The sequence below is a fragment of the Mustela putorius genome, unplaced genomic scaffold (assembly GCF_011764305.1).
Source record: "Mustela putorius furo isolate JIRA1106 unplaced genomic scaffold, ASM1176430v1.1 tig00003983_pilon_pilon_pilon, whole genome shotgun sequence".
NCBI classification, from domain to species: Eukaryota; Metazoa; Chordata; class Mammalia; order Carnivora; family Mustelidae; genus Mustela; species Mustela putorius.
In genome coordinates, this window is record NW_025422123.1 from 9286237 (window position 1) to 9304702 (window position 18466).

Below are 18466 nucleotides of genomic sequence, written 5' to 3' on the forward strand. Positions count from 1 at the left end.
GATAGACATTTAATGTTTATGATAAACAGAATACTCATAGATTATCAAGTAGGGAACAAATAACAAAATAGAAAAATGGACAGAGGATATGGAAAGGCAATTACAGCAGAGAAAAAAATCTAGGCAGTCAGTATACATGAAGAGACTCACTCATTGGTAATCAGTAAAATGATGGGGAGATTTCATATTCAACAGGTTGGAGAGGTTAGAGTGGTAAAATACCTTACTGGCAGAGATGCAGAGAATTTGAAAGCTGGTGTAAAATAAATGGCTACAGCATTTGGGGAAATAACTTAGTAGCATCTATTACTAAAGTTTTATCTTTCCTAAGAATTTATCTCATAGAAATGTAAGCACTAGCAAGTGTGTATACAAAGATGTTCAGTGCTGCTTTTTTTGTAGTCACAGGAGACTGAAAACAAAGGGAATATGAATGCCCTTCTCTAGAGGATGTTTGAATAAATCCACACCACAGAATATCATGAGTCATTAACCCAAAAAAATTGGTTAACGCAAAGATACACAAGAGTATGTATAGTATCCCATTTTTGTAGATCAAATAAAAATCTTTATAAATGTATACATATATAACATATAGATAGAGAAAATATGCAGAGACATACTGTGTTAATGTGGATTATGGGGATGGGATAAAGTTGGGGGTAGAAAGATGATCCAAACAAAAAATTATAATAGACTTAAGTAGACCTTTCTTCAAAAAGGTATATAAATTACCAGTAAGCACATGAAAACATCCTCAATAATCACTAATTGTTAGGGAAATGCAAATGAAAACCATGATGAGATACCCACCTGTTACCCATTTGGATGGCTGTTATAAACAAAAAACGTAACAGCATCAAAAGAGTTGGCAAGGATATGGAGAAATTGCAACCCTTGGGCACATTACTGGTGGGAATGTAAAATGGTACAGCTACTATGGAAAATTGTAATGTAGTTCCTCTAAAAATTAAAAGGGAATTAACATATGATCCAGCAGTTTTGCTTCTGGGTATATGCACAAAAGAATTGAAAGCAAGGTCTAGGAGATATTTGTACACCTATGTTCAAAGCAGCATTGTTATTCACAATAGGCAAAAGACAGAGCAACTCAAGTGTCTATTGATGGATGAATGGAAAAATAAAATCTATATACATACAATAGAATATCATTCAGCCTTAAAAAGGAAGGAAATGCTGGTGCATGCTACAACATAGGTAAACCTTGAGGATATTATGCTGAGAGAAATAAGCCAGTCACAAAAAGATAAATAGTGTATGATTCCATTTATATGATACCTACAGTGTTTGGTGGGTATAAAGTTTGGGTTCTTCAAGATGAAAAGAATTCTGGAGAAAAAAAAAAGAGTTCTGGACTGCCCTATGACCCAGCAATTGCACTACTGGGTATTTACCCTAAAGATACAAATGTAGTTATCCGAAGGGGCACGTGCACCCGAATGTTTATAGCAGCAATGTCCACAATAGCCAAACTATGGAAAGAACCTAGATGTCCATCAACAGATGAATGGATAAAGAAGATGTGGTATATATACACAATGGAATACTATGCAGCTGCATCAAAAGAAATGAAATCTTGCCATTTGCGACAACATGGATGGAACTAGAGCGTATCATGCTTAGCGAAATAAGTCAAGCGGAGAAAGACAACTATCATACGATCTCCCTGATATGAGGAAGTGGTGATGCAACATGGGGGCTTAAGTGGGTAGGAGAAGAACCAATGAAACAAGATGGGATTGGGAGGGAGACAAACCATAAGTGACTCTTAATCTCACAAAACAAACTGAGGTTTGCTGAGGGGAGGGGGTTTGGAAGAAGGGGAGTGGGGTTATGGACATTGGGGAGGGTGTGTGCTATGGTGAGTGCTATGAAGTGTGTAAACCTGGCAATTCACAGACCTGTACCCCTGGGGATAAAAATATATATTTATAAAAAATTAAAAAAAAAAAAGTTCTGGAAATTGGTTACACCACAGTGTGAATGTACTTAAGACTTCTACATTTAAAACTTAAGACTTCTATACATTTAAAAATGGTTATGTTGGAAATTATAGTTTATTATACAGCAGAGATTTTCTTTTTTTCGAAGTATGGATAACATCACTTCTATACTGTGAAGCAAATTACTTAAATAAATATGTAATTGCATTTAAGAAATTGAAAACCTAAAACAAATGTCAGCATTTAAGTAATTTCTAATTGGTGGGGCAGATTTTCAAATATAGGACCAAAGACCCAGGTTACTCATAAGCTGTAACTTCTTACTTTTTTGGAGGAATCCTAAGATTCTTTCTAGATCCTAAATTAGGATCTGAGTAAGGCAGGCCAAGTGGTATTTTTCTTACACTCATACATGAAAAAAAATTTCTCCTGTATGATGAGAGTATAGTTACATCAAATAAAAATGCTAGCTTTTTTCTATAAGACAGCCTTTTTAAGTTTGTTTTTTTCTTTCTGCCATTTCTTTTTAAGAGAAATACCAGTAGACAGACAAAGCCACTCAAAGTTCAAGTTATGCATTCGTCTATTGTCGCACATCAGAATTTTGGTTTGAAACTTTTGTCTTGGCTGGGAAGTATTATTGGATATTCAGGTAGGTTCAAAAAACTATTTTGGAAAAAATATCAAGTGAAATAATTTCTTTCTTTATTGTCACATTTTAAAATACCATCTCAGAATATATTTATGTACATAAATTTTCTCAAATTTTGCTCCACAGGATTTTTTATATGCATACAAAGGATTTTGTGTTCAAATAAATGCAGGAAATACTGGATTAAACAATAATAAATGACTTTAATATGCTAATGAAATGCAAATCTTGCAGACTTAATAAAAGAACCCCTTTTTTTTTTAACCCCATCCTGTGGAACTCTGTTCCACAGAGCAAGCTAGGAAATACTACTATAAATAAAACATAAGTGATTAGCAGTTTAAAGGATACACACTAATGTTGATATCTTTGTTTTGACTCTTCTAACTTCTGGTTACTAATAATTTGCAACTCCAAACACTTGCAGATTTGAAGTTAATGATTTATATTTGTTATTTTTTGTCTTTCCACATTCCACAAATTAGATAATCTTTTTAATGTGGTAGCAGAATGAAGAACCCACATGGCTAATGCCAAAAATACAAGTTTGATGTATAAAATAGAATACTAAAGAGAAAAATAGGAACAGATCTAAGCTATCCGTTATACTGTTCTTCGGAAAGCAAGAGTGGTGATTTGGATAAATGACATTGTGATGTTTATTATAAAAAGAAGTTCTAAAGTTTTGTATTAAAAGAGCATTGCCACACTGTGAACATGACAGTTGAAAAAATATGGAGGTACAGAAATTTAGGAAACCATGTTTGCTTGTCTTTTTAAATGTTTTTCCATTATTTTTCTTATCCTCAGTCTTTTTAGTTTTGGTATTTTCCATTGGATACCTGTTCACCAAGTTCTCCACTAGAGTAGTAATGAATAGTATCATGGAAGCAATTTCCTGCCAGAAATTTTTTTGAGATATTTACCCTTAATTATTTAAAGACCTTGTCTCTTATTTAATACTATATACGTATTTCTCTTTAGTCTTATAAACAATTTCTGTTTGGTGGCTTTTATAATTTAAAATACATACATTTCTTTCTGATTATTTTGCATGCTTATAGAAGACTAAAAACTGATTTTAAAAATCATAAAGTATGAAACATAAGGTATTAAAGTTTTGGTTATGTTAATGCTTATGTTAATATTTGAAGAACTTTTTTTTTAAGTTCAGCATTTAGAAGATACAGGAATTTGTCTTCCGGGACCTTTCACATAGTAGGTACACATAGGTTCACAGGGAACATTTATTTAATGAGTGGAAACATTTTGCATAGCACTGACAAGTGGACTGGTGCTTATTATAGTACAGAGGCCATACATACTTTTTTTTTTTTAATGGCAGCACAATTATACCTACCTTCACTTGTCATGGATGTAACAGTTTTATTATAATCTGGTTTAATTAACATAGGTCCTTAAAGAACTGTATTTAAGTTCTTTACAACATAAGAGGTCGTTGCCCTTCTGATAGGCTTATATTTTGGTATTCTGGAATGAGTGTTGGTGTAGAATGTGAGATTTGGAATTTTTCTCTTTTTGTGAAAATGCTAATAAAATAGTTAATATGTTTACTTTTTCTGAATAAAGTTGACCATTAACAAACATATAAAGCTCTATAGATTCACTGGAACATTTCTTTTAAAATGTCATTTTATTTTAATACTTGAAGTTTATATTTCATTGACTACTTTCCTTCCTGTTTTAAGATGGGCTTCGTCGAATTTTATGTCAAGTTGGTTTACAAGAAGGGCCAGATGGTGAAAATTCTTCTCTAGTGGATAGATTGATGCTTAATGATTCCAAATTGTGGAAAGGTAATCTTTTAACTACTTTCAGGGTATAGGAGAACCTTAAATAAGTAAATGGGAAAAGGTTTTTTGGTTTTGTTTTGTTTTGTTTTCATTTGTGAAGGTATTTAATAAATATATTTATAGTTTTTAGAATTAACACATGCAGTCTTATTCTTTGGAAAAAACATCAACAGATTTTGGAGTCCATGACCCAAATTAAATGGCCTTTATATTTTGGTAGAAAACTATTTTTAGAAAAAATTTTTTAAGAAGCAGATTGCAAGTGTTTTATACTGAAGGAACACATTTAGAGTTCTGCTCTTAAGACTTGAAATATAGTTTGACATATAAAAATCTTGGAATTGTAATTTTTGGCTTGTTTGATACATCATTATTTTACATCTACTCTTTTTGTAAAAGGTGCTAGGAGTGTATATCACCAGTTGTTTATGAGCAGTCTCCTTATGGATTTGAAATACAAGAAATTGTTTGCTGTTCGATTTGCAAAGGTAAGTAGTCTCTCAGTTTGAAATTTAACGAAATGGGTATATACAGAGTAAATATAACCCATGATTATATCCAGGCTTTATAATATTAGCAACCAATAGTAATATGTCACCGTGTTGATTTTAAGTTCTCAGAAACTTCAATAGATGATCTTTTTCTCTTTTATAAATAGAGTAAAATTCCAGCAGTAAGGCTTTTCTTTTGCGTCACCTACCATGATAATAAAAAATCCACCTGTGAGATGTATATGATATCAAATGATAAATGAAGAATTTAAACCTATGCCATTGTGTATTATGTATGGTATTATACCCATTAAAATTTGTATAAGGAAAAGATCTTAGGTGAAATGACATGTATATGTGGATGTGTCCCATTCTCAAACTTAATTAGGCAAATTCACCAAGAATGGGATCCAAGCATGTGTACTTGGAAAGAGCCATCAGGTGATTCTGATATACATCCATAAGAAATAGAAGTCTGTTTTCATCAGAGACCATGTAGAGCTGCTGTGATTTAGCCCTACCAGTGTACAATAACATCCCAAGATTTTAGAAGCTGTTACTCCTGTTTGAGCTTGTAAAGATTGTATAGTGAATCAGTATTTATACAAAATTTCATTGATAGAAATTATTTCAGTTATCATTCTCATAGCAGTGTTATCTTACTGACTCCTCCAACCCTGACTTTTCATTATAATCCTTAAACATTTGGTCGATGTGGATTAGAGGTGAATCTCCCCCTTGTTGTTTAGAATTACCAGCAGTTGCAGAGAGATTTTATGGAGGATGATCACGAGCGAGCAGTGTCCGTGACTGCTCTGTCTGTCCAGTTCTTCACCGCACCTACTCTGGTGAGTAGTGCTTGCCTTTTCTTTGTAACTGATAGCTGGCACTCCTTGCCTTTTTTTGCCTTCTTAATAGAACTATGAGCGTTTGCAGAGTGATTATGTGACAGATGACCACGACAGAGAGTTTTCAATCGCAGACCTCTCGGTTCAGATATTCACGGTTCCTTCACTTGTAAGTACTAAAAGACTAAGAAGAACTTTCTTGTTTGCCATTGACAGAAATAAAGCCTTAAAATACTAGAGAATAAAGATCTGTATATTCCTGAATAGAATAATATTTTATTAATGGGTGATCACACTTCAGACACCTTCAGCCATACTAGAACATAGCCTTCAGTATGTAATCTGAAAGAAAAAGTCATTTAAACTTAATCTGTACATTGTCATACACTTCCCCAAGGTTTTGAACTGGTAAGTTAAAAATTCAGCTGATTGGTTTAACAAACGTATCCATTAGAAATAGCATTTTTTTTTAATTAGAAATAGCATTTTATATACAATCTCACATTTTGAGAAGCTTCCTTCCTCCCAATAAGACAATTGAATCACAATGGTTGGAGGTGGTCTCATACTAAGTTTCACTAGTTGCCCAGGAAGGCATCACTATGTTTTAGTGCTATTCAGTAATTAAAATTCATATTTAATTTATTTGACAAAAATGTGTTGAGATCTTTTATTTCTTGGACACAGTTCTAAGCTTTGGGAGTACAGTGGTGAACTTAAAATAATGGGAAGGACTCACAGAATTGGTTAATTAAAACTGTAATGAAAACTCAAGAATTTCATTGTTTTGAGAGAGAATCAGAGAAAGATCTAACCTATTCCCAAATTTCCGAGAAGGGTTCTGTAGGGAAAGCACCTTTATGTGGGGTCATGAAGGAAAGTTCATTTAAATGGATCAGCACTTGAGCAGGTCTTGAGTTAGGAAAGTTCCTATCCAGGAAACAGAAGGAAAGCCAGCACAGTTGAAGATCCTTAAAGATGGAATAAAATAGAAGGCCGGTGCCTAATTGTATAGTATTCTAGGGTTATTTTCCTACAGAGGTGCATTTTCCAGTTTTTTTGTGTGTTTATAATGAGTGTTTTTCTCGGGATTACCTTTATGTTAAAGGATGTATTCTAGTCTAGTTGAAGCTGTCTGTATCCACTAATGAAATATTATAAGCCAAGAGAAAGATTTTGGTTCAATGGGAGACCAGTGAATATTTTAAAAGTGGCATTTACATCATCATGTTTGTGATTTTTAAAAGATCGTGCTGTTTGTAATTTGGAGAACAAATTGACAGGGGGCAAAAGTGAGCGTGAGGAACCTAATTAGAAGCTGATGCTGTGATCCAGACAAAAATTGGTGGTAACTCAGTCTGGGATTGTGGCAGTAGATGTGAGTTGTGAGAGAGATTTAAATAGTAAAAGCTACAGAATTGGCCAGACTTGGGTTTGGAGGATCAGTTGGTGATTGGTTGTTCAGTTGGAGAGAAAGAGTAAAGATGACTCCCAGGTTTGTGACTTGCAGCCCAGTGGATGTCATGCCACCTGCACAGGGGATTTTGGAAAACGAGTAGTATTTGTGAAGAGAGAAAATGATGCTTTCATTTTTAGTCAGAGATGTTTGAGAAGCCTCTGAGATATCCCATATGTGTTCATATCTGTGCTTCCTCCATTATTATCCATTTCCATGTCTGAACTAAAATTGGGATGCCTGGGTGGCTCAGTTGGTTAAGCGGCTGCCTTTGGCTCAGGTCATGATCCCAGGATCCTGGGATCAAGTCCTGCATTGGGTTCCTTGCTCCTTGCGGGGAGCCGCTGCCTGCCACTAGGCCTACTTGTGCACGTGCTCGCTCGCTCTCTCTCTTTCTCTCTCTGTCTGTCTCTGACAGATAAATAAATAAAATATTTTTTTTTAAATGAACTAAAAACACAAAAAAAACACATTAGGATTTTGATTGAAAATGTATTTAAAGATACTTTGGGAAGAACTGATATCTTTGCAAATATCCCTGTCCGGGAACATAGTTTGTCCTCATTTATTAAGTCTTATTTTATGTTCTTATTACAAACTTAACCGTTCTCTTCTTGTGGGTCTTACACATTTTTAATCTGGCTATGTCTGGCATGTAGAAAAAGCACTGTTACTTACATACTCATCTTAAATCTTTCTGGTCCTCTTAATTAACATTTAAATATTAAATTTTGTGTTAAATAATTTTGTATTAAATAACAAAATAATATTTTGTGTTGATTCCTTGGAATTTTGAGTAATCTACAAGTAATTTTTGTTCTACTATTTCATCTTCTATTTTTTCTTGTCTGATTCTTTTAGTTAGAAACACTAGACAAATAGCATATGTACTCATTTATTCAGAACTTACTTATTTAGCACCTTTGCTGAGCAGGTACTGTTGTGGGCTCTGGAGAAAAATATTGCAGTAAACAAAGCAGACAAAAGTCCCTGATCCTATGGAATTGGGAAGAGACAGATATACAAACAGTTGGATACCATTTATGAATCAAGTGTTGATGAGTGCTATGAAGTAGAAAAGCAGGTTGAATGGATAGAGAGTGACACTTAAGGGATCATACTTTATACAAGGTTATCAGAAGGCCTCTTAGAGAAGTAGTGTTTGAACAGGAACCTGAAGAAAGTAAGAGATGAGTAATGTGACTAACTGGTGGAAGAGCCTCCTGGGCAGAGAGAACAGCAAGTACAAAAGTTCTGAGATGAATGTGCACTTGACATTTTGGAAGAAAGAATCCCAAACAGGCCAGTGTTGCTAGATAAATGAGGAAAATGGTCAGTGACATCACTGAGGTATAGGGTTGAAGATGGAATGGCAAGGGCCATTGTAAAAGCTTAGGTCTTTTGTCTAAAGAAAGTTTAATAAGGGAAATGATAAAAGAACAGAAATTAATAAAACAAAGCAAATATATGTAATAAAAAAATCAGTACAACCAAAAGTTGGTTCTTTTAAAACACCAAGGAAAAAAGGAATAGATATTTAGAAAGACTAATAAAAATAGAAAAATTTTATTGTGAAAAGGGCTGCAAAAAAGCACAGGCCTTACAGTTATTAAGTAGAAAATAAGACAATATTGGGACCAACTTAAATCATATAATTGGAAGTTTGGATAAAATGAACAGATTCCTAAGAAAACCCGCAGGTTATTAAAAGAGAAATAAGGAACAAAAATTTTTAATTATTATAAAAATCTTCTCACAAGTCCCCAGGCCCAAGTGGCTACACTGGAGAATCCTTCCAAATATTTAAGGAAGAAATAACAACTGTCTTACATTAATTTTTCTGGAAAACAGAGAAAGAGAATATACTGGCCAATTTAATTGAGTTCTCTGTTATCTTGATACCAAAATCCAGCAAGGCAATTTACAAGAAAATTACCATCTACTCCCTCTCACAGATGAGGTTGCACAAATCAAATCAGGCAATATAGAAAAAGGATAATACATCACACCAACTTTGGTTTTTTTCCTTAATGCAAGAGTAGTATAACATTTGGGGGAAAAAATCAGCTGGAATAATTCACCTTATTAACAGTTGCAAAAAAAAAATTGTATCAAATGTTTTTTCTGAATTAATGAAAATTCAACACTTTCTCATAATTTAAAACAAAATACCTCATACCTAGAAATGAAAGAGAACTTTAATCCGAGAGTACCTAAGAACAAAACAAAAAGTGAAAACCTCAAGCAAACATTCTGTTTAATGCTAAGTGTTAAAAGCTTTTCCCCTGAGATGAGGAATGAGAAAGATTCCTGCTTTTATTCACCACATGATGACAACCATTCTTCCTGTAATTTCTTAAGATAGATGTTTAAGTTGTTGGCTTTCAGCCTTTCTCTCCTGATAAGTGCATATAAGGCTTAAGTTTCCATCTAAGCAATGACGTTAGCTGCATCCCACAATTTTGTAATGTCCTATTTTTATTATACAGTTCAAAAAATCCACTGAGTTCCTTTGGGACCTCTTTTTCCTTGATCCATTTTTTTCTTCTTTGTGGTTATACTCCTTAGAGATATATTGCTAAATTTCAAAACACTCGGGCATTTTCTAATAATTATTTTGTTACGAATTCTAGTTTAATTTTACTGTGGTTGGAGAACTTGCTGATTTCAGTTGTTTAGTCTAGCTTTATGGCCAGAATATTTTCAGTTTTGATAAATATCCCATATGAACTTGAAAATAATGTATATTCTCTTATCATTGGGTACAGTGTTTCTGTATGTCACTTGGGTCAAGTTTGTTCATTTTCATTTTGTAAGTCTTACATATTTACTAATCTTCTGCCTGCTTGTTCCATCAGCTGTTGAAGCATCTTAGGGCTTCCCACAGTGATTGTTAGATTTGTCTTTCTCCTTTTACATCTGTTTCTATATACGTGTTTTATATATCTTTATGTTATTGAACACATACAAATTTAGAATTGTACCTTATAGATTAATCCTTTTATCATTGAGTTATTTTTTCATCTCAGATAATACTGCTGACTTAAAGTAATTTATATGATATTACAGCAACAACTGCTTTTTATTGGTTAGTGTTTGCATAATATGTCTTTTCCATTCTTTTTTTTTTTTTTTTAAGAGAGAGATAGTTGGGAGTTGGGGAGGGCCAGTGGGAGTAGGAGAGAATCTCAAGCAGCCCCTACTCCTAATGCAGAGCCTGACATGGGGTTCAATCTCACAACCCAGAGATCATGACCTGAGCTGAAATTAAGAGTTGGATGCTTAACCAGCTGAGCCACCCAGACACCTCACATTTTTAACTTTTTTGTACCTTCATACTAAATTTAACATCACTTTTATAAAGCATGTATTTAGGTTTTGTTGTTTACCCAGTCTGTCACACCTGATGATATATAATCACATTACTGCTCATTTAATGTAATTACTGGTATATTTGGCTTTAAAGATTACCTTGTGATTTTTTTGTTGTTGTTTGAACCACCTATTTCGTTTCTTTTTCTCTTCTTTCTTACCTTCTTTTGGATTAAGTAGTTATTTCTTTACCCCACCCTTTATTAACTTGTCTTACATTCACTTACTACTCTCGTAAGGGTGACTCTAAAGCAGTTTTATTCCGATGTGTCAGTAATGACAGGATAAACAACTTGTACCAGAATGTGAACCAACACGTTGTTGATCTCAGCATAACTCTTACTATGAGAGGGGTGCCTGGGTGGCTCCGTAGGTTAAGCCTCTGCCTTCGGCTCGGGTCATGATCTCATGGTCCTGGGATGAGCCCCGCATCAGGCCCTCTGCTCAGCAGGGAGCCTGCTTCTCCCCGCCCTCCACCCCACCTGCCTCTGTCTACTTGTAATCTCTCTCTCTCTGTCAAATAAATAAATAAAATCTTAAAAAAAAAAAAAAACACTCTGGCTATGAGGAAAAAAAAGTCAGCTAAATTAAACTGTTACTAGTTAATTTATCTTCTTGTCACAACAAGCAGTTTGTATGCTGCTGGTCCATGGAGAGTACTTTGAGTAGCACTGCCCTAGAGGTTACGTGTGCATCCCTGATACTGCAGGCCAGCGCTATGTTTCAGCCCTGAAGGGTGGAAGTCTAGACATCGCCACTCAGCTTTTGCTGGTGTAGATGGGACTGGAGCTATAGTTTTTTCTGTAGCAGTTGCCTAGAGTAGAGGGGTTCTTGTTGAAAGTTTTCTCTCCTGCTGGGTTACTTCTTTCCTGTAGCTGAGAGAGCTGGCTTTTATTGGGGCTTTAAAAAAAAAAATCTGTGCCCATTGGCATTTTCAGATTACCAGCTTCTTAGAACTCTGCCATGTCATTTTTTGGGTTCTCTGAGGTCCCTAGCCAGTCTGCCTTCTATCTAGCCACCTCTCTGAAATCTTCTGGTGTTCTTTTGCATATAATATCCAGGATTTTTAGGTGTACTTAGAAAACTAGAGAAAACTAAACCTACTCCCTCTAACCTGATCACTGGAACAAAAAAATTCATTTTTTTTTTAAATGGATTCCAGTTTTCTGGTGAAATACTCCATTTTTTCCTCAGTTTTCTGACCATGTAAATCGTAGTTATTTTAAAGTCATGGTCTGATCTGGAAGTGCCTGGGTGGCTCAGTCAGTTGAACTTTCAGTTCTTGATTTCAGCTCAGGTCATGATCTCAGGGTCATGGCCTTGAGCCCCGTGTCAGGCTCTGTGCTCAGTGTGAATCCTGCTTGGGATTCTCTCCCTCTTCTTCTCCCTCTCCCCCTGCCCCTGCTTGCTCGCTCTCTCTCTCTCTCTCTCTCTCTCTCTGTAAAGTGGATAAATAAATACATCTTAAAGTCATAGTCTGATAATGTCATTATCTAGATCATTTGTAGGTCTATTCCTGTTTTTTTATGTTTTTGCTTCAGATGTTTTCCTTCAGATGCTGAAGGAAAAGCAGCTCCAGAATGTTGGCTCACCTCCCTCTGCCATGCCCCTTCTCCATGGTTTTATCCCCTCGAGTCCTTATTGTCTCAGCAGCTCTCTAATGATTTCAAACATTTCTTCCTAACTGATCTTTTCTGGTTGTTCTTAGGGGGAAATGTTGGTCAGCCTCAAGCTTCCATCATGACTGGATGCAGAAGACTTACATGTATCATTTCTTGAAAAAGCACCATTAGTAGTTCATCTGCCTATCCCTGCTTAAAAATCAATTGCCTAGGGGCGCCTGGGTGGCTTAGTCATTAAGCATCTGCCTTTGGCTCAGGTCATGATCCCAGGGTCCTGGGATCTAGACATGCGTCAGACTCTCTCTCATTTTGATATTTAGTCCTTTAAAATGCTTAATAACTTTTTATTGACATTTGTCTTAGATTTCAGCAGTCTTGATTTATGATTTATATAGCTTTGATTTTCTTTATAGATACTGAATGTAGATACTATATCCCTATGCTGGTGGCTTTCTCAGATTTGGAAATTTTGGAGTCCTTCTCTTCTCAAATACGGTTTCTGTCCATTCTCTTTCTCATTGCCTTCTGATAAGATGTTCTTTATTACAAAATCTTAGATACTGCATGATATCTTTCTCCTAAGAAGATTCTCTTTAATGTTAGGCAGCTGGAGAGAGGTCTGTCACCTTAGTCCAGTTAGGAATTGACATGACGCCAGGTTGTTTTGGCAAGACTCTGTCTTCTGAGTCATCCTCACCCCTGCAACATTATCCTCCAAGATTTCCCAATCGAGAGCCTAGAGGGTTCACAAGAGTCCTCCCCTCTCTAGGGTTCTGAACTTGTTTTATTTCCTCCACTTGCTAAAACTGCCACAGCGCTCCTCTGTTCTTCTAGTCTTTCTGCTCTTAGACTTCTGGCCTGCGTAGCTTCAGAATTTTGCAGGTATCTTATGGGGGAAAATGGAAGAAAATTGGACTCCATTCCTACTCTTCTGTTCTTACTAGAGTCCTGACCACCCCACTCCCCACACCAGATAAAATCTTTGGTTTTTCTTCCTGTTAGCAGTTTTGTCAGACTCTTTCCCAGGATCTTCTGTCTCATTTTGTCCAGTTCCCAGAAGAGTCAGATGCTGAAGGAAAAGCAGCTCCAGAATGTTGGCTCACCTCCTTCTGCCATGCCCTTCTCCATGGTTTTATCCCCTCGAGTCCTTATTGTCTCAGCAGCTCTCTAATGATTTCAAACTTTTCTTCCTAACTGATCTTTTCTGGTTGTTCTTAGGGGGAAATGTTGGTTAGCCTCAAGCTTCCATCATGACTGGAAGCAGAAGACTCACATGTATCATTTCTTGAAAAAGCACCATTAGTAATTCATCTGCCTATCCCTGCTTAAAAATCAATTGCTTAGGGGCGCCTGGGTGGCTCAGTCATTAAGCGTCTGCCTTCAACTCAGGTCATGATCCCACGGTCTTGGGATCGAGCCCTGCTCTCTGCTCAGTGGGGAGCCTGCTTCTCCACTCTCTCACTCCCCCTTCTTGTGTTCCCTCTCTCGCTGTGTCTCTTTTTGTCAAATAAATAAATAAAATCTTTTTAAAAAAAAATCAGTTGCCTAGATATTAGTGAAATGTTATATATCCGTGATAGAACTCCATATATTGATTGATCTTTTGGGTTAACTGAAAATTCAGTCTTCATTTTTAAATAACCTGGTCAAAAAGCAAAACTAATAATTCAAGTGATGACAGTATCTTATTTGTTCTAATTTGTTTTTGTTATATGTGCCCTAATTTATAGTCAGCATTATTCCTGTATGCTGTATCATGTTTAGCTTAACTGAAAGTGTGTACACAGGCCATTATTATTCAGTAAAGTTTTTCAGAGGAGTGTTTGGGTGGTTCAGTCAGTTGGTCATCCGACTTGATTTCAGCTCATGTCCTGATCTCAGGGTGGTGAGATTGACCGCCATGTCAGGCTCTGTGCTCATTGTGGAATCTGCTTGAGATTCTTTCTCTCCCTCTGCCCCTGCCCCTCCTGATGCTCACACTCTCTTGGTCTCAAAATAATAAATAAGATCTGTATAAAAAAATCTTAAAAAATAAAATGGGGGCCCCTGGGTGGCTCAGGCATTAAGCCTCAGACTTTGGCTGAGGACGTGATCCCAGAGTCTTGGGATCAAGCCCTGCATTGGGCTCCCTGCTCCATGGGAAGCAGCCTTCTCCCTCTCGCACTCCCCCTGCTTGTGTTCCCTCTCTCACTGTCTCTCTCTGTCAAATAAGTCAAATAAAAAATCTTTTTAAAAAATTAAAAATAAAGTTTTTCAGAGTCTTGGGGAACTATGGCCCATTTTGAATATGCTGTTAGATATGTAATGAGCCTTGCAACACAAGATTGAATACAAATTATATAAAGTGAATAAAATTATAATTAAGGTAAGTAGCAGTAGTAAAATTTAAAGCAAAGCGAATTGTAGGCATTTAAAAATTAAGCAGTTTGGGGATGCCTGGGTGGCTCAGTTGGTTAAGTGACTGCCTTTGGCTCAGGTCATGTCGAGCCCCACCTCCCTCTCCTTCTGCCACTCCCTCTGCCTGTGCTGTCTTGCTTTCTCTCTCTCTCAAATAAATAAAATCTTTTTAAAAATAAATAAATTAAAATTAAAATTAAGCACTTTTAGGATAATAAGAAGTTCTAGGACTGTATAATAATGTTAGATATTTAATGTTGAAGGTTACCTTGAAAGGTTAGCAACAAGCTAGGCAAGAGGTGATAAAGCCAAGCACTTAAAGTTTTTTGTTCTTTTCTGAACTTTTTTGTTCTTCTTTCCTGAACTTTTGCTCTTGCTTTCTCTGGTTTTCATTTTAGAAGTAGAAATACCTGAATAACTCCTATCTCTTAATGGGACATTACTAATGGACGTCTTAGTGATTTTTTTTTTAAGTTGGCACCCATGACCATCAGAATCATTTTACTTTCTCAAAATCAACTAATTCAGCAAACAAAGAAAAGGACTGTTTTGTTTTGTTTTTTAAAAGATTCTATTTATTTATTTGAGAGAGAATGAGAGAGAGAGCATGAGAAGGGGGAGGGTCAGAGAAGCAGACTCCCTGCCAAGCAGGGACCCTGATGTGGGCCTCAGTCTCCAGGGACTCCAGGATCATGACTTGAGCCAAAGGCAGTTGCTTAACCAACTGAGCCACCCAGGTGCCCCAACCTTTTATCTTAACCTGTCAATACCTCCTCTTCTTCAAAGTTGACCTTAGTCTTCACTGTGTAGGAAAATGAACAGAACTTAATCCTGTTGATTTTTGAGGTCTTAGGTCCTATGTTTTGACAAGGTGATGATGACTTGAGTTTTTCAAAGGAATATTTAACTACATAGATTTTTCTCTTTATCTGATAACCTCAGAACTTTTACATTAGAACACAGCCTTACTATATACTTAGACTTATATCTTCTGCACTTTTTTGTCCTACCTTTTTTAAAAGATTTATTTATTATTTTAGAGAAAGAGAGCACATGTGGGCAGGGGAAGGGGCAGAGAGAAGGAGAGAAGTATGGAGCCTGGCATGTGGCTCGATCCCATGACCCTGAGATCATGACCACCTGAGCCGAAATCAAGAAGTTGGACACTTAACCAACTGAGCCACCCATGCACCCTGTCCTACTTTTTGATGCAACTTTCTATATTGCTAATTGATTAGTGGGAGACCTAGTTAAGTAGGTCCCCCCCAACGCCAGTAATACCCTTGAGCCTAGTTAGGCTAGAAAGGTAGGGGAAAACCGTGATCATTTATAGCACAGTAATAATGAGGTATTCAAATAATATTAGACCTTCTGACTTTATTATGGAGCAGAAAAGGAAATGCAAATTGTTATAAAATAATATCCAACCTCATTCAAAGTAAGATGAAATCTAAAATCATCAGAATGGCAAAGATCAAATGTTTAAAGTTTCATTGTGTTACTGAAAGCATGAGGGGAAGGTCACACACTGTAGATGGACATATAAATTGGTGAGCTTCTTTGTGGAGACAGTTTGGTGATATCAGTAAAATTTATAATGTGCGTACACTTTAACCCAGTAATTCTACTTCTAGAAAATTATTCTATAAATATCCTTGCAGTTGTACACAGCTAATATTCATTGCAACATCTTTTGTAATAAATAGCAGAAGACTGGAAAAAATCCAGATGTCTCATGTCTCACCATTAAGGGCCTGCCTGGCTAAATAAAGTACGGTAGAAAAAAATAACCTGGTGATAGTTAAGATGATTGAGGGAATTTATATGAACTGATATGGAACAATCTCTAAAATACATGAAGTTAAAAAAACAAGTGCAGAACAGTTTATAATATGCTATCCTTTGAGGGTCAGAAATAGATATAATTAAATATATGTAGAGAAATAGGTATAGTTAAATTTATGTATACTTCTATCTACTTAGTAACACTTAACCCATATATTATAAATGTATATACGTGTGTGTGTGTGTGTGTGTGTGTGTGTGTGTGTTGTTGGTACATATATGTATGTATTATACACACACACATCATCTCTGGAAGAATATGCAAGAAAACTGCTCAAAGAGATTGCCTTTGCAAGGGGGACCTTGGGAGCTAGGAAACTTTTTACCTTTTTTTTTTTAGTCATTTAAATGTATTTGCTTATTCAAAAATACATAGATACGTATATACATAGAAACAAAAAATAAATTTTAAAAGGAGATTAAGAGGAAATATAGTTTCATACAGAATCTGATATGAACCTCTGGATCCTAGAATAATTATACCATACCATTATAGGTGTCTAAATGTCTCAGTTAAGGAAAATTTGCAGCCTGGTTCAGATCCCCCACCCTGAATTGTCTTTGAATAATGAGCCTTGGATCTGTCTCCTAAAATTCTGGCATCTTTCTCCATGATATAATTGTTGCTTCATACACGTGGCTGTTGGAGTAAGTAATTGTTATTTAGAAATAATGCATTTATGATACATAGTTACAGTGAAAGAGGTTTAAACTTCAAAGAGCTAACCAGTGTTGGTGACTTTTTTTAGCTTTCTAGTAAACAGGTTTTAATCACCAATGTGCCCTGATACACTTTTTTCTAGGCTCGGATGCTTATCACAGAAGAAAACCTGATGACCATCATCATTAAGACTTTTATGGATCATTTGAGACATCGAGATGCCCAGGGTAGATTTCAGTTTGAACGATATACTGCTTTACAAGCCTTCAAGTTTAGGAGAGTTCAGAGTCTTATTTTAGATCTCAAGTAAGTTTTTGTTTAATTATCCAACCACTTGCAACTTGTAATATGTCAGTGTTTACCCATATGTTCATTGCTATTTTTATCTTGTTCAGGTATGTGTTAATTAGCAAACCAACCGAGTGGTCAGATGATCTGAGGGAGAAATTCCTAGAAGGATTTGATGCCTTTTTGGAATTACTCAAATGTATGCAGGTATGTATAAATGGAACATTTTAAAGAAAAGAACTTTCTTTTTCTTTCTTTCTTTTCTTTTCTTTTTTTTTTTTTTTTTTTTTTTTTTTTTTTTTTTTTTTTTTTTTTTTTTTTTTTTTTTTTTTTTTTGGTTTATTGCACTGAACATCTTTTGTGTTTTCATTTGGGGCACATTTCCAAAAGAATGATTTAGATGACTATAATTTGGACAAAGAAACTCTTTGGAAGAGTTTCTTTCTAAGAGTTGGAAACTCTTAGAATGGTGTAGAATGAATGACATCCAAGCAAAAGTTCTGGCATCTGCTATTCTTTTGTATTTGGCTGTTCTTTTGGTTACCATTAACGGGTTTTTTTTGAGGATTGCAAGTTTACTGTTTTTAATATGCTTACATGGAAATATTGTGAAGTTAAGAAACTATAATATTTAATTTTTTTGTTTAATGTTTCCATAATTCTTTTTCTCTCCTTGGTATATTTATATAATACAGTATAGAACTTACTGCCCTCTGTTTAATTCTGTTTTTTTGGAAACACTGTCCTATACAGAACAGAATCTAGAAGCAGAAGCTAACTGGTATGGTTTTAACTGTAAGAAGGTTGATATCATGCCAAAATATCTGAGCCATACCATTATAATTCTTTTATTTTTTTTTTAAGATTTTATTTATTCATTTGATAGACAGAGATCACAAGTAGGCAGAGAGGCAGGTAGAGAGAGAGGGAGAAGCAGGCTCCCTTGTCGAGCAGAGAGCCCGATGCGGGGTTCGATCCCAGGACCCTGAGATCATAACCTGGGCCGAAGGCAGAGGCTTAACCCACTGAGCCACCCAGGCACCCCCATTATAATTC

At 35.7% G+C, this 18466-nt stretch overlaps 1 protein-coding gene across 10 annotated transcripts in view; it reads left to right on the plus strand.

The window, feature by feature from the left end:
• The window catches only part of UBR2 (ubiquitin protein ligase E3 component n-recognin 2), a 124129-nt gene that overhangs the window by 56365 nt on the left and 49298 nt on the right, over window positions 1-18466 (plus strand). For 9 of the 10 annotated variants that reach the window (XM_045071243.1, XM_045071242.1, XM_013062239.2 and 6 more), the window contains 6 exons: window positions 2496-2616; window positions 4326-4433; window positions 4830-4918; window positions 5840-5938; window positions 17265-17428; window positions 17518-17617. In XM_045071243.1, coding sequence (XP_044927178.1) covers window positions 2496-2616; window positions 4326-4433; window positions 4830-4918; window positions 5840-5938; window positions 17265-17428; window positions 17518-17617 — 681 coding nt within the window. Of the gene's footprint in view, window positions 1-2495; window positions 2617-4325; window positions 4434-4829; window positions 4919-5670; window positions 5770-5839; window positions 5939-17264; window positions 17429-17517; window positions 17618-18466 lie in introns of all 10 variants that reach the window. The other variant, XM_004739893.3, reaches the window with a different exon arrangement.